Consider the following 17,127-nt stretch of genomic DNA (forward strand, 5'->3'; position numbering starts at 1 on the left):
ATACAAGTGTGGATTGGTGACTAATTGCATGGCAAGAATCTGCTAATGTACATGAATACACTAGAAGCTGTCCTTACAGAACAGTGAAAGAAAGTCCCTACTGTACTCCACAGCTAGTATCAAAATTGGTACACGTTTTTGCAGATTTATGGAACAGACTGCACAGATAATCCTAAAACATTGAAAATTTATGGCTAGTAGTATGCAGGAGCATATATTTAATGTGATCATAAATCATTTTGAAGCTAAAGTGAGTTGTGTAGGAGGTTAACCTAATAATTTATAATCTCTCAAAAAACTTTAAAAAGTGGCTGCTCTTATGTTTTGTCTAACAGTACAAATGTGTGACTAATATTTGTTCACCTTTCTGTGCTGAAGGGCAATCCGTGTCTCCAGAACAATCATCCTGTATCCTGGTAGCATTTACTAGGGCTTACAGTATCATATTATAATAATAATGTTGGAAGGGACCTTAGAGATCATCTAGTCCAACCCAAATGACACTCTAGGTTGCCAGTTCACGTATTGCATGAATGGGATAATTTCTCATCACAATGTAAGGCACAAAATAGTTGACCATGATTTGACTGTTGCTCCCATTAACCAGTGTTCACCCAGGGTATAATAAAGTTCTGCTTTCTGCACACTCATTAATATTTTCTCTATCAGATTTGTTCAAGCCTCATACTTTTCCTTGTTTTTGTTTCTTCCTGTCTTCTTTAAATAAAAAACTTAACTTTTCTATGAATTGGTCAGGTATATTCCACTTACAGCCATTATAACATCTAAGGCATCCTGATCAGAAGGCTTTGTACAATCAAAACAATATATTTGATACTGGAAAGAAGAGTCATTGCAAGCCAAACATCTATATTTACCAACAGAAAAGAATGCAGGTCAGGGTTAAAACTAGCTCAAGGGTGAACTATACCAAAACCTCCCCAATTCAACCCAGAACTGTTTATTCAGGGGACACGTCAGAATTGGAAGAATTCCAATTTGCTATTAGAGGATCACATTACACCATTCCAAAGTCTCCTGATCCAAATAACTACCTTTTGGGAAGCAAGGATGTATTAACTTTTTTCCTTTTGAGATTCCAGCATTACTACCATATGACTATCCAGTGCAGCTGGATCTTTCAAGGGCCACCAGAGGGCAGTCACCACCATTTCAAAGCTAATGTCATTTATAGCTTGCACTTATTTCAGGAGCTGTTCTATCCCACCTCTGCCCCTAAAATAGCAAACACTGTTTGTTAGACTTGTATCCCACTTTCAGCAACTTGAGGCAACATGCATAACATTCTCTCCTGTCATTTTGCCCCACAGCAACACCCTTGTGAAGTATACTTGCCAATAAACAAAAAAAATGCTCAGTAGAGTTGTTAAAGATGTATTTGGCTGATATAAACACAAGGAGAATCCTCAAAATCCTGTTTAATGCAAAAAATAAAAACAGGCTTTAAAGTAAAATTAATGCAAATTCAAACATTTCTTAATGGGTCAGAATACAATCTTTAGACTAAAGTCCTGGACTTGCTAATCTACAGTATCTACTATAAATCTAATGTCTTCCAATCTGAGGAAGGAGGAGGAATAATGCAGATATTCAGGTTGAATATTGCCATGCCCATCTTTGGAATTGTTTTGTGTCACTTCTTCAAAGGCAATGATCTCTGGATAGCCAAAAGAGACTTCCAAATTGATGACTCAGGAATTCTGGAAGTTGAAGTCAATAAGCTCAACTTGGTGGATGCTTCAGATCAGAAAGGAGCAGAAGTCCTGCCAATTGTATTGTTTCTCAGGGGGGGGGGGATGTTTTATTGAGGCCAGAAATTATGTTTCCCAAGCCAACTTCGTTTAATTCTAAATTCCACAGCACTAAATCTCATCTCAGAATTACCTGGATTATTTTTCTCCATTTTCCAAAAGTCTTGAGTTTATAAGAATGTAAGAGCACCGTGAGGTAGAATAGTTAAAGAGAAACAGACTCCATAGAAAGGATTTATACTGTCTAAATTTTTTCCTTCCCTTCCTCTTCCTATAGCCCAGGGAGTCAAGGAGGAGCCAACCAGTATTTTTTTTCTCTTAACATTTTTTTTCCATTTCCATGGGCTTAGCACATTTCTCAGTACCTGTTGTCCTAATAGCTTTTGGATGCCTTCTCCAACATCATTTCCAAAGGTTCCCTACAGAATGATAACTAGCTTCCCAGAGTGGGGATACATATTCATTCGTCTCAAGCAGAAACAAACTTGACGAAGGCATGAATACTGTCACAGAAAGCAAAAGCAGATGCCTTAGCTCACCCCTCTCTTGGGGTAGGAAAAAGATGTTTCTTTTAAAATCAGAAGCAGAACTGTAGGGAAACAGAAAAGTTGTGTGTTGGTTGTTTCCTTATCCTTCACACATTTCAGCTCTGCCCTCCCCTATTTTTATCGATGAGGATGTAGGAGACTAGCAAACATTGCTTTGATTCCTGAGCAGGGTGCATTAGTCTAGATCAGAACTGGCTGTGGAATTCTGGAAAGTGAAGTCTACACATCTTGAACTTGCTGAAGTTGAGAAACATTGATCTAGAGGTAAGAGAAAGGGCACTCGAGTTGCCAGGCTTCCCAGCTTTGACTTGGCAGAAGCTACCAAGACACTTGACGTAGTACAGCTACAGAAAAATCTTTATTGCATAGCAAGGTAGAGACATTTAAGCAATTGTTTGCCCTCTGTAAACATGAGAGTGCAATTTCTCTTTTTGTCTATTTTCATTTCCCATAGTTTAACAAACATTTGTTCTGTGTTTCTCAGCCAAGTGCCAGTTGTTTTAACTGGCATTCCTTCTCTGGGAAACTCTAAATCTTACTGTAATTCCATAAAAAGGAAAATATGACACTGGGAAGAACAGGGTGACAAATGAGAAGGGAGGTGAGAGATCTTGTGCTTCTCCTCTCTTCTGATTGGTAGATAAGATCTTTCTCATCTAAGATTTGGTTATGCATGAGAGGACGGCTCTACCATGTTATACAAACACCTGAATTGGATAACTAGGGAATGCTCAATATAGCACCAGAAAAGGTACTCAGGGCAGAGGAATTATTGGAATGCCTAGAATCTCTTTCTCTCTTCAGGCTTATTGTCCACTCAGGCATCAATCTAGAATTTTTGGCTATTCAGAAAAAAATGTGGATTCTTCTAGTATGCCATCCTATCTGAGTGGATGGAGATGGTCTCAGGTGTGGTTCAGAACTCCTAGAGGATGAATTCTAGATAACTTTAACTTCCGTGCGAAGACTGCTTTGATTGGGGCTGCCCAGGAATTCATAGCTGCCATGCCAACCACTGATTTCTGTCAACTTGTTTCTGGCCCAGCACACATCATACTCTGCATTTGATTTGATTTTCTATTGGGTAGAAGGATAGTGGTCAGAAAGCAACAGATTTTACATCTATTCCTGTCATTGTTGAATCAATTCCTACAGAGATTTCAGCTGATAACAACCATTTTGCTCCACAGAGGTGGGGAACCTATTAGATTGATTACCCATGGGAGCTGATGAATTGCCAATTGATTCTGGTAAGTTCTTCAGTGTTTTCTGGTTAGTAAGATTTGTACTTCTGTCAAAAATTTGACTACTCTGAATTCAACATATATGTATCCTCTCGTATACTGCAGATCTTACTCCGGCCCTTGGCAAACATATCAGCTGAGAATAGTGTAGCATATTGGGAGATAACTGTAGGTTAAAATTCATATAGAATTCTGTCATATTTGATACAACTTTATGATGATGATGGAGGCAAAAAAGTGTTTCTTTTCCATTACTACATCCTCTCAGTGTCACCCAGTAGACCTTCAGGCCTTTAGGGAGCATGACCAGATTGGACTGGCAATCATCAATAGTCAAATAACTACTTTATATTAACACTGTAGTCTCCTGGCTAAATAAATGTTAAATAAAATAAATTTCACTATATATGCTTGTCTAGCATTGTAATTTTTTCCACTTTCCAGAATTGTGATTCTATTGTTGGAAACCCTTTGTTTGAGTATTATCACATTATTAATGTCAATTTATTTACTGTATTAATAATGAATATATGTCTGAGATTGCTAGATGCTGTATTCAGATACAATATTTAGGAGTCACATACTTACCGTATAATCTAAAAGCTGCAAAAGAAAAAATATAGTAAGGAAACAGGCACACTTCTATGTACTTTTGTGACATTTGATTTGTCCTGTTAAAGGAATTTACCTGGCAATGTATCTTGCATTTTTTTTCATGTGGACTAAAGCAATTATTGTATTTTATTTCAATTGCTGATACTTTCTCATAATGAACAAGACATAGAAACCAAGTTTTTGGTAATAGTAGCATCCCTTTCAGAGAGATGTATGGGTCCAAATTAACTCTTGAAACTCATTTCATGATATTAAGACACCTCCCTTTAACTCATATTTATTCTTGATATCATAACAGCTTCCTGTGCCTCCTATGTCTTCCCCATAATTGGTTAGTTCTTCATAATATTAGCATTTTGATAAGAGTTGTGCTCTTTCCTACTTGAATATCTGTCATCTGAATAAAATCAATGCAGATGTGGTGTTCAAACATTCTGAATAGCTGAACAAGTGTTAGTATATAGTACACCAAAATGTTTACAGTGCTGGGCATACTTGACAGTACACTTGATGGCATTCTATGTGTATAGCAGCTATACTAGAGTGAGTGAGATCATGTTAACAAGAATAAAAAACGTTAAAGTACTGATTAATCCATAACTTAATGGCCTCAGATAGATGACATTAGCATCACCACCCCAAGTTGACATTAATTCTGTAAAAATTAGACAGATTTAATTATTAAGAAAACCGAAGAGTTGTAAATTACAACTCATCCTCAAATAAGGATCCTGAGACATCATTCATTCAAAGTAGCTAATTTTACAATGCCACGGTGGTGTAAGAAAGGTTCACATAGAAAGTTTGGTAATATCCTCCCGCCTTTTAATGTAATTAATTTTTAACATTGCTTGCCTCTTTTTAAATTTTATATATGATTTTTTATGCCCAGAGTTCCACTGTGAAGGAAATAGGTGATTTTAAAATTTGGTAAATAAATATGCCATTAGCAATAACTATACTTTGAAATTATTTCTTACAGCTCTACCTTATGCATTGCATATAAAGATAAGGTTCTTCACTGACTTCAATGGGATTTATTTTCAGCTATTGAAAGGGAAAATTTTAAGTATAGGTAATTCTCGATTTACAACAGTTGTTTTAGTGACCATTCAAAGTTACAAGATTGAAAAAAGTGACTTATGACCGTTTTTCACACTTATGACCATTACAGCATCCCCATGATCAAGTGATCAAAATTCAGATGCTTGGGAACTGACTAATATTTATGATGCTTGCAATGTCCTAGGGTCACATGATCACTTTCTGTGACCTTCTGACAAGCAAAGTCAAAGGGGAAGCCAGATTCACTTAACAATCATGTTACTAACTTAACAACTGCAGTGATTCACTTCACAATTGTGGCAAGAAAGGTCGTAAAATGGAACAAAACTCACTTAACAAATTTGTCACTTAATAACAGAAATGTTGGACTTAATTGTGGTAGTAAGTCAAGGACTATGTAGAACATTTAAAAACTGGGTTGTGTAAGCCATAAAAATGCCCCAATCATTTGTGTTTCATTTAATAAAAACTACTCTCTAATTATTACTCTCTAGCACCTTTGGGTCCTCTTTCCATTCAAAGATTAGCAGCTTAACATCCCCCGCTAAGAACATTGTGCCTCCTTTACTATTTCATTCATATTGCAGGACTTCAAGCAGAATTCTCAAGTAGACATTGGAGAAAAGAAGGACTAGAAGAGATCTTGTGGGCGTGAGGCCTTCAGTGTATCTCTTTATGGTACTGTGTATTACCTCAGACAGAAAAACACTGATATAATTAAATTAAACAATTATATTTAATTAGATACATTTTATGCTATTTTATCTTCACTTTCCATTATCTGATGAGAGTCCAAGCAATAAGACACGTATTAATAGCTCCTTTGTGATGTACATCAAAGCGCACAACTTAAGTAAATAGTTCTGCTGTACTGTTACTGAATGGGATGCAATATACATTTATACTAAAAAGTAGTATAGTCTGCATTTGTAGATAGAGTGGTTTTTTGTGAGCTGACTGAAACTAGGAATGTAGTTTTTCTCTTGATGACAACAAATATTACTTCTCAAAATCTATTCACTAAATCCAATTGCTGGAGGAAAAAGTAGGAGAAAATTGAAAAAGTCCACTACCACTAACAGTGCATGTGGGTGGAAAAACGAATCTAATATGATATAGATGCAGCATTTGGAAAGGCATTCTTGAATGCTGAATGGCTGCTATTAGATTGTTTTATATAACTTGGCATTCCAGGTTTTTTAAACAAACTGTTACTAACAATGTGGGAATTTTTTCAGGCTAATACAGATGCTTGAAAGAAGGATAGTATGAAGTGAGAACATTTGCAGACTTATCTTCAAAAGAATGTAAATAATCACAATTGTGTAAAAATTGTTTGGAATGAAATGATATTCCTCAGGGTTAATAAATTGTTGGAATACATGAGGTTGAATGAAATTATGCAACAAAACATTTTCTTAATTGCATTGCACTCAAATATATAATGCCAGCAGTCTTGAACAGCATTAAACAGAAGGAAAGAGGGAATAGGGAATATTTGAGTGGGATGACAGCTCACAAGACCACAAAAAATTGCTCAACCTTATTGCAAACAAACATGCATTATGATTCAAGAGTGTTTATAAAAATGAGACTTATTGAACTCAAAATGAACTACTGAAGGCATTTCTTGCTTATCCCTAACCATGATACAAAAACTTGTTTATTTTTCATTATACTGTTTTCGTTGATTCCCCAACCCATGACCAGCAAAGCCTTAGCTGTGTTACCATTTTTAAATAAATGCTGTGAACCTTCACTGACTCCAGCAAGGTCTTATCCTCTGACCCCAGTAGTGTCTGTGGAGGAATCAGAAAAGGCAAGATAATGGAAGTGGTGTCACAATTCAAGTTCCATCCTTTTGTATATGCATATGATATTGACTTGTGGGCTTGCATCTTAATACTGTCGTAACATTTTTGCCTCTCCTTCTGTTGTTGTCATTATTTGCCACCCATTGAATCAGATATGAAATCAGAATACTAGTAATGTGGCATTTATTGGCCCTTTTAGATTAATGAAAGCATGTCTCAGACTCTGATCCCTTGACAACCATTCTGCTCTTATCTCATTAAGAGATGGACACTGCAACACTGTTCAGATGATTTCATAATTGCTCAATAGTGTCAAACTGTTTGGCTGCTAGTACTGTAAGCATTTTGATTCTGTAACCCTTGTTGATTTAGCACAAGGTAAAATAGTAAACCAACCAACCAACCAACTGGTCTTATTGTCTATAAAAAGAACACAAAGAAACTTGGAACTTGGCATGTGTTTCCTATATAGGAAAAAAAGTATAAATTCTAAGTAAATTAACTACTTGTGACTCAGCTCCCTTCATGACTCAAAGTTGTTTATTTTTTAGCTTTTTTCAGCTTGGTTACAACAGAATGTAGTATATGATGGGCACAGGAAAGGAGCTTAAAGATGATGCAGTGTCCCTCTTGAAAGCAAATCCAAAGTGTTGAACAACATTTTTCAAGAAAACCTGGAGATTATCCACTACTAAGTTATGGAATTATCACAGTAGTATTTCTGCTTAGTTTGCAAATATACATATCCTACTGGTGACCAAAGATTTTCCTCTCAATCCACACCAGTCTAAGAACCCAAAGATCTGGAGGGCATCATGCCATTTTCCTCAAGGGTGATATTTTTTCCCCCTTACAAATGGGTGGTTTCATATAGTGATCTACTATACACACTTGTCTGCAGGGAATCCTGGGATACATTCCTATTGGTACAATATCTTTTAATGGAATCTTCATATTGATTCTCCATAATGATCTAACTCAGGAAACACATTATACCCCTTCCTAGTTGTGTTATCTTACCTTTCTATATATGTAGAATTGGATATCATGGTTATCCAGTTAACATGTGTTGATGGGTTCCTTCCATGTAGAACTAATACAGGGAACAATAATAGCATGCAACAATACTGTTGCCATGGTCACTCTAGGAATATCTGTAATGTTTATGTGCTTTCTTTTTCTTAAAATAATATAGATTCATGAAGTATATAGGTCTTTTAATTTGAAGGCACCACCCCACCCACGCATATACCTATCTATATATTTATATCTACACACACACACAGAGTCACAATATGGGTGGCAAATCAGAGTGTTGCTATTTTCTACAATAATGACTATATAAATCAACAAAAGGGCTTCTGGAAGGGAAGATGTTCTAATCAGCCACTCCTTCCATCTGTCAAGTTTTTTCTACACATATATAACTTTGGAAGCAGTTCTCTTGAAAAAAGGAAAATAAGTATAATAAATTAAATGTGTGACAAATATAAACACAGAGATATTGATGTATAAGTAACTACAAATCATTTAGCTATTTAGTTCATTAGGAAGAAATAATCAAAAGCCCATAGCATGATGTGACCATCATCAGACTGAATAATCACAAAATTGTGAACAGATGGCTGCATCCATCTGAAGGATCCATCTGATGAAGCCCAGAGGTGACCTCTGAAGAAAGAAGCATAGGATGAACTTATGTATCCAGCGGCTACAAGAGGGCACAGGGCCAGGACGCTGCAGCACAATTTACAAGAAATTGGCAGAGGAGACAGCAGCAGAAAGCAAGTGCATCATCAGTAGTATGCAGAGACTACCAAGGTGGCATATGTGGCCCCAGCTTTGGCAGCAGGTTTTTATTAAATAGCCCATACATTCAATTAAGCATCTAAAAAGCAAAAATGGAAAGCGCTCCCCAGTGTCCAGAAGCCGGAGAGAGAGAGAACGGGGCATCTGAAATGAAAGAAGATAGGAAAGTGGGATGGACATTGAGAAGCCAGAGAAATCAGGGCTGCAACAGGAACACAATAGGAGAAAGTAGGATGACATGAGAGGCAAAAACATATTTCCTGCAAAAGGTTAGGATTTGGCTTTTTTTATCATTCCTCCTCATCTGCCAGGTTTTTAATTTAAGTTAAATAAAACTGGAAAATTCAGAGAGCGCGAAAACTTGTTAGTTCCAAGGCATAATATAAAAAAATAAATAAGCAAAGTAATATGAATGACAATTTATTCAAAATTATTTATATTTACTACTTGTAGGTGCATAATCCTTCAATTTCTTATTTGAGAAGGAAACTACAAAAACTTTAATACAATTCTGATTTATTATTCTGGATAAAGCAAGCTTCTCCAATATTTGGGGGAAAGGTGGAAAGGTCCGTGTAAATTGTTTACTGGATTAGTAAAAATATGCAATCTATTTTTTTCAATTCTGATGGGAGGTAGGAACTAATAATCAACTTCAGACATTAATATTGAACTTCATTTGACATACTACATTTGGATGCCATCAATTTCAACAACTTTTTACACATACTTCACTAGAAATATACCCATGTGCCCCTATTTCTTAAGAGTTTGTGCAGAAGCTTACACATCATTATGTTCTGTTAACTGAGGAGATATTGGGCAAAACTTTTGCTCTTCTGAGCACCTTGAACTCAAAACCCTTAATGAATAAACATCCAGGGATTGCAAAATGTCAAATTCTTCACTAAGGATTTACAACATCTTATAGGATCAGCCAAGCATCGCAATGCTGTTGTCTCAGTAATAAAGACAGACTTTTTATTTCCACAAAGATTTTCAAGTAACTCTAAAAGGTAAAACAGAGGTGGAAAAATAGTCAATAATGTCCAAATTGAGAAGCAGCGTTTAGCAGCAGTACTGCTTAGTGACGTGGTGGCTCAGTGGGTTAGGACGCTGAGCTTGTCGATCAGAAGGTCGGCAGTTTGGCGGGTCGAATCCCGAGTGCCGCGTAACAGAGTGAGCGCCTGTTACTCGTCCCAGCTTCTGCCAACCTAGCAGTTCGAAAGCACGTAAAAATGCAAGTAGAAAAATAGGGACCACTCCGGTGGGAAGGTAACAGCGTTCCGTGCGCCTTTGGCGTCTAGTCATGCCGGCCACATGACCACGGAGACGTCCTCGGACAAGCGCTGGCTCTTTGGCTTTGAAACGGAGATGAGCACCGGCCCCTAGAGTCGGAAACGACTAGCACGCATGTGCGGGGGAACTTTTACCTTTACCTTTTACCTTACTGCTTAGTGAACATATTCTGCTAGAAAAAGTGGCTCCCTCACCTAATTGTGACAACATGCAATAAAAAGACATTCTGACAAGCCTGAAAAAACGGTATAAAAGTTAGACATGACCCTGATTGTTGCTTGAATATTACTACTTAGCTTTTTAATCACTGGATACCATAATAATACAGGTAAACACTACAAGTGAAGGTGGAAGAGGGAAGTGCCCAAAATGCTTCAGTTTGTCTCTATCCAAGTCCTCGTTAAGAGAAGTCTCAAAAAAAAAAGTCCCATACAACTCATAGCAATGCTCTCCGTTTGTTGACAGACCCAGCTCTGCCTTTCTGGAACGGCAGAAACACGTAGCACTAAGGTCAACGGGGGTGGGGAGGGGGAGGAACCATCGCTTCTGACAGCAGAGCACAGGCTGTGGCTACGAAAATACGGACGGACTGGGCTCTGAGTTCAGATTCACCCACCCCAAATCGCTTCGCGCCGAGCGCGCGGCGATTTCAGTCGAGCTGATTTTCCAGCCGACCGACGGGGCTCAAGTCAGGGGGACACGGAGCATCTCAAAAGAGTCTCCACCGGGCCGAGCAGCAGGAAGTGCCCGGCCATTGCGCTGGCGACTTGGCGAACAAGATAGCTTTTCCTCCTCGCCGCTTCTTGATAGGCTAAAATCCCGGTTGAAGAAAGACGAAAATGCCCATCCAACCAAACCCAGCATTAAAACGGAGGCTTGTTCGAAAAGTTGCTTTCTACTTCCCATCGTAAACCGCAAAGATGGACGCGGGGGAAACCAAAAAAAAAAAACTCTCCCTCCCCGGCTCTTCTCTCCCAGGTAAGCATTCGGGCGCTTCGGAACACGCTCGCCACCCAGGAGATTAAAGGAAATCTCGGGGTTTGCCATCCCGCCGCCCGCGCGATAAAAAAAAAAACCGCCGCCCTTCGCTCTCTTTATACCCTCCGGTCGTCGGCGAAGGTCTAGCCCGGGGTCGGCCACCTTGGCTCTTTTATGACTCGCGGACTTCAACTCCCAGAATTCCCGAGCCAGCATAGCTGGCTCGGGAATTCTGGGAGTTGAAGTCCGCGAGTCATAAAAGAGCCAAGGTGGCCGACCCCTGCCCGTCCCGCAGCAGAGGCGCAGAGCCATCGGTTTCAAGGCATCCGGTCGAGGGGGACCTTCGTGTGGGAGAGGGCTCCCCGACTCACGTGCGATTCTCCGAGAGTTACTTAAGCTAACGAGGAAGGAAGGAAGGAAGAGCGGTCAGAGTTGCCGCGGGAGCTTCGGCAGAGCCATCCGGCGCGGGCTGGGCGCGGGGTAAACCCCGACCGAGCACGTGGCTACGTGTTTCTGACTAAGAGGAAAGGAGAGTGTGTGTGGGGGGGGGGTAGGTGGGGCTTGCTTGGCCGCTCGTCCACCTCCCCTCTCTCCGCGTTCCGGCCGAGTCTCCGCAGGAGAACCGCTGGCCCCGGCCGCCGCCCCCCCCCCCGGTCTGTCCCGAGCGAGACAGGCGGGACCGAGGACCCGGAGAGCTGGGAGGGAGGGCTTGTGCGGGGCTGGGCTCGGCCCCGCCTGTTCGTTTACTCGCTGCCCGCCCGGCTGCGGGGCGCTGTTGCAAGCAGCTTAGGAGAGGAGCGGCTAAGCTGGGTTGGGCCGGCCGACGGCGGGGAGGTGCTGGGACTCGAGCTTGACTAGGTGGGTGGGTGGTCGGAAAGCCGGAGGGGGTGGCCGCGGCGGCCTTGGCTTCCCTCCGACTCTCCCCCTCCTGATAGGCGGACGATGAAGAAGCTATACATCGGCAACCTGAGCCCGGCCGTGACTGCCGAGGAGCTCCGGCAGCTCTTCGGGGACAGGAAGTTGCCCCTCACCGGGCAGGTCCTGCTCAAGTCCGGCTACGCTTTCGTGGACTATCCGGACCAGAACTGGGCCATCCGCGCCATCGAAACTCTCTCCGGTAAGCCGGGAAACGCGGCGCTCAGGACTAAGGAAGAGGGCGTGCGGAGATACCTCTTAGCCTTGACACCCCCCCCACACACCCACCCCCGCTCTTCCCGGGCTGGCTCCTGGCCATTATTCCGCCTTCCGTCTGGATGGACCAGGCCCCTTGGAGCCGGCAGGGCAGCGAGCGTCTAGGGGAGAATCCCCGCTTGGGCGAGGTGTTGACGCAGGGGGTGGGGGAGTTTCTGGTGTTTGCTCAGCTCCCCCGCGAGAGACGGAGAGAGGGGACCCGGTGCCCCCCCCCTCCTGACCGAACCGAAGCGATCCTCGATGCCTCTCGGAGGGAGCCTCTGAGCCGGTGCCCGCGCCTAGGCGCCCTTTCCCGTTCGCCCTGAGCGCGCTGCGCTTCAGCAGGCGGCCCGCCGGGCGAGGGAGGGATTTTTCGCTGATTTTTTTCTCCGATTTTATTGAGCGGCTCCCGAGTGCGGGGTACCGCTTCCTTTAGTTTTCCCGGCATCCACTAGTTCTGGGGCACCTTTCTACGAGGTGCCCTGTCCCAACTCACCGGGAGCCCGGCGCAAAGAGCCCCAAATCTGCCCGGGGGCCCGGAGTGACGCGCAGCCCTGAGGCCGGCCAGTCACACGGGGGACGAGCAGAGCAGGGCTTGAATTGACGGAGAGGGACGTTTGGGTCAGCTCCAGGAAGGGAGACCGTCCATCGGGTTTGAGCGGGCCGGCCTGGAGCCGCTACGAAGAACCAGTTGGAGTCGTTGGCCCTTGACTCACACGCGCACCTCGCCCGTTTCGTTCCGGAGGCTGAACGCTAGCCAGAGCCCAGGTGGAGCCAGCCCAGTTTGTTTTAAGCGCCCACCCTTTAATATGTCTTACTCACTCCTCGGTCGCTCGCTCGCGGTCCTAGAAATAGTTTGGGCAGAAGAAAATACCTGAATGGGCGGGGGTCCGCGCGAGCACCCACGGAGCAGGCAAACTCCCGAGTCTTTGGGGCTGAACCGCGCGCAAAAAATTCGTGTGAACGGTCCCAGTCGTAGATCCAGATGGGCAGAAATGTTTCCACGGACATGTGATGAAGTGGTTCCTTTGGCAAAACAGTCAATTGAGGAAACAAAGACAGCTTTCCCCCCCCTCCCCCCCCCCCCAGCATGCCTGAAATGCTTTCAAAGCCCATTTCTGCTTAAGGGAGTTTTTACTCCCAAAGGGTGACTATTGGCTATCTTTCCCTTCAAATTTCTCTCGTTTTCCATTCTCTACCATCAACTCTGGGCAATCAGAAAAATGAGATGACCGTAGTAAGTTTCAACAGTTTGGATGCTGAGCAATCAGGACTCTGGCACTTGGAAACGGATTCTTTTATTTTTACTTTTAAGGTAAAGCAGAGTTGCATGGCAAAGTCATGGAAGTGGATTATTCAGTCCCCAAAAAACTAAGGTAAAATATTTATTCTTGCTGTTATTACAAATTATTAATAAGTTGGAGAAAAATAAGCAGCAGAAAGTTGCTTCTTGAAGTTTAAACTGCAGTGCGGAAAATACTTTAATATGACATTTTTTATTTTGTTGTCTTGAGAGTTGTTTTTCTTTCTTGGAAATCATATATATATATATTCTTTTTAAAAGTCCTGATGCTATAAAACAAAATTGCCTCTTACGTAAAAAAAAATAATAATTCAGGATTCTCAACTGAGACCCTGGTTTTCACAAGGATGGGAACCAGGAATTTAAGTCATACTAGCTTTTTAGTACCAGTCAGCCAGAAGTAAAGATATGGCCAGGGACATAGATAGATATCAGTTCATAGCTCAATTAAATAAATATAAAAACAACTTTGGCTAAAGATGATGAGAATTGTAATTCAGAATATCTGGGAGAAGTTGTACTTCCAAGCCTCAACTATGTTGGGGAAGCTTTTATGTCTAAAAGCTTCTTTTATGTGCCTTGTATAAACCATGTCTTATTTCTTGTGCTTTTTCAAAAAGTAGCAATCAGTGGCAGAAGTGTGTTACATAGATGATACTAGTATTTTCTAATTTGCTATTCTGGTTTTCCTATGCTCTATGTTGGCACAATATTTTCCACTGTTCTAAGTGAAGCATATTCCAAAAAGTTTTAGTATTTTAGATTAGAGGGCTGTGAAATTGTAATGTTTTTAAACCATCATTTTCTAATGTATTTTACTGATATTGTTAGATAAATTTCATTATTATAGCCCTCTACACAATTTTGAAATGCTTTCAAATGCAAAAGTTCTGCTCTAGTTTGTTTCCAAATTACTAAAACAGTGGAATGGATGAATAGAGTTATTGATCTTTTTTACTTATTTATTTTAATTGTGTGTATATATTATTTAAAATTGTACATTTTGTACAGTACTAGTCCTTCTATAACAAATTAGAAAATTGACTACACCTCTATTGCTCTGGAAAACTCTGCCTCTATATTGTTTTGTAATGAAATCAATAGATGTTTTGCACCTGGGAGTGTCAAATGATTTCTCATTTTCTGAAGATCTTAATTTGCTGATCTATAACTGAATAAAGATTTGATCTGATCTGATTTGACGATATTAAGAGGATTATTCTTCATACATTTCATACATCATGCACTTCAACAGTATTTTTGAGGTCCTGTTTAAGAAAAAGTTTCATAGTGTTTAAAAATAGAACTTTAAAATTTAAATTCCAAAAATATGTGGTACATGAATATGGTTTTTAAAGAAAATGGTTTTAAATCTAAATATAGTACAAAAAGTTGATTTCTAAAATACTTGTGTAAATGTGAGGGAGTTTTTCTTTGTTTCAAAGTGTTATTAAGTGACAAACATATAAAGTGTGATGTGATTCAGAACTTATCTGTTCTTCAGTTTGGCATTTCTAAAATATGTTCAGTCTATTAGAAGTTTTGTTTGAAAACCCTTGCTCCTGTGTCCCTTGATATGATTCTGACCTTTGTAATTAACTTTTCTAAAGGAAGTTCAAAAAGTTATTGTTTTATGCACACTCATACAAAAGTAAGATTCACTGTACTTACTAGGACTGATACTTAAGCAAGCATGAATTGGGTTTTAGACTTAATTGAAACATTTATAATAATTTTTTAATGCAGAAGTAACATGTTTGACCCTATATGGCCAGATTCTAAGATGAAATTTTGTGTACAATGAAATAAAATATAATTGAAAATAGCTGCAAATATTTTGAATTATAAGAAATATTGCATCCAATTACTCAGTTTTTGACTACTATGTGCTTTAATATGGTGGAGTACAAAAATATGGGAATTGGAGAATAATACAGTTATTACAACATTGTTCTAGTGACAGCTGTTTAATGCTGATCTTTTTTTGGGGAAAATGTTGATGTTTATTATATAAATTTGTCCTGTTTTATGTCCTTTATGTGGTACTTAAAATTCTCTAATTCATTCTTATCAGTTGTCCCAAAACTGTATAATCATTTTCAATTACAGTTTTTGATCACTTCAGTCAGAATTATTGTTTTCCATTTAACCATGTAGTTACAATGGTGTGTCTTTGTCTAAACTTAAGAAAATTTCTTCCACGCTTCACAATTGATGAATAGAATCTTTGATAATATTCAGTGGGAATATTATCATGTTTTTGAGTTTAGTTAGAAGTTGAGAAGTCCTTGAAGTTTGCATTAATTTTTATTAGGTGCTCAAAATCCAAACCAGTGTCCTTTGCTTAAGCTACTTTTAGATGATTTTTTTTTAAAAGAATAGATTGCAAGGCAACTATTTTGATCAGTCACAAATATTGTCAGATTTAAGGTTAGAAATATTATATTCTTAAATAGATTACTTTCATACTGTGGCAGTTAATATAAATTAATTATTTAAAACAAAAATAAATTTGGTATTTAGGTTTATTTTAACATTGTTGATATTTGGCTAAGTATGGCATGAAATTGTAAAATTTACAGTTTTGTGTATTAAGCTTGATTATTTAAATTGTGTTTCTAATTTGATCTTAATTTTATACTTTTTATGGAAATTTCAGTGATATATTCTGAATTCCTATGAGGTGCAATTATAGGGAGTTTTTGTAGAAACTAAAATATGTATTTTAAAAAGAGTTTTAAAATTGCAAAATATTTAAAAAGCTTATCCAACATGTAAAACTTAATGAATTGTTTACTTTAAAAATAATTTTAAAAATAAGAATGGGTTCGTAGTCTCTATCCTAAAAAGCCATTCGCTGTAATGACTTGAAATATTTGAAAGAGACAGTCTCATATTTGGTTTCTAGTTAATTTACATGAACAGGAAAAATACCTTTAATCAATTATAAAAGAAAAGAATAGTGACATTTTTTATCTTTTAAAAGATGCCTCCAAATGTCTGTGTAAAACAAAACACATGAATTACTAAAATACTTTTTGTAGTATGCTTGGGTATGCTATGAATGGAAAACAGTTTTTCAACTAGAGCAAGAATTGGTGCCATTAACTGATCTTTACAATATGAATGGTTTTGTATTCTTAAAACATTAAGGAGACTAGACTTTATTTTGCTAATATAAACTATTATGTCATTACCCACCTCTTCATCTTGTCAGATAGGTTGTAATATTTTTTTAAAGTAGGTACTTTTCATTCAATTTATTTTCTATTTAAAATAAATTGCCAAAAGTGTTTTTAGTGCTTTGAAAGAATTACAGCAGGTAGTTATGCTGTATTGCACAAAATTAAAGCTATTCTTTAAGAGAGAAATATACATGTATTAGAACAAACTCTATTTAATAATTATTGAAACAGCTATCATTCTTATCTGACATATGATTAAAAATTATTAAATTGGTTCCTCAGTAATCATTTTAGTGATTCATCTGGATTTTGTTGCTTCTGTGAG

At 39.2% G+C, this 17,127-nt stretch overlaps 1 protein-coding gene across 4 annotated transcripts in view; it reads left to right on the forward strand.

The window, feature by feature from the left end:
• The first annotated feature begins 10,321 nt into the window (after nt 1-10,321).
• The window catches only part of IGF2BP2 (insulin like growth factor 2 mRNA binding protein 2), a 78,435-nt gene continuing 71,629 nt past the window's right edge, over nt 10,322-17,127 (forward strand). For 2 of the 4 annotated variants that reach the window (XM_083363727.1, XM_083363729.1), the window contains exons 1-2: nt 11,971-12,261; nt 13,630-13,690. In XM_083363727.1, the coding sequence (XP_083219853.1) occupies nt 12,087-12,261; nt 13,630-13,690 (236 nt within the window). In that variant the 5' untranslated portion in view covers nt 11,971-12,086. Of the gene's footprint in view, nt 11,145-11,970; nt 12,262-13,629; nt 13,691-17,127 lie in introns of those variants that run through there. The other 2 variants (XM_083363728.1, XM_083363730.1) reach the window with 2 other exon arrangements.

This window comes from Vipera ursinii, assembly GCF_947247035.1.
Source record: "Vipera ursinii genome assembly, chromosome: 5".
In the NCBI taxonomy this organism is placed as follows: domain Eukaryota; kingdom Metazoa; phylum Chordata; class Lepidosauria; order Squamata; family Viperidae; genus Vipera; species Vipera ursinii.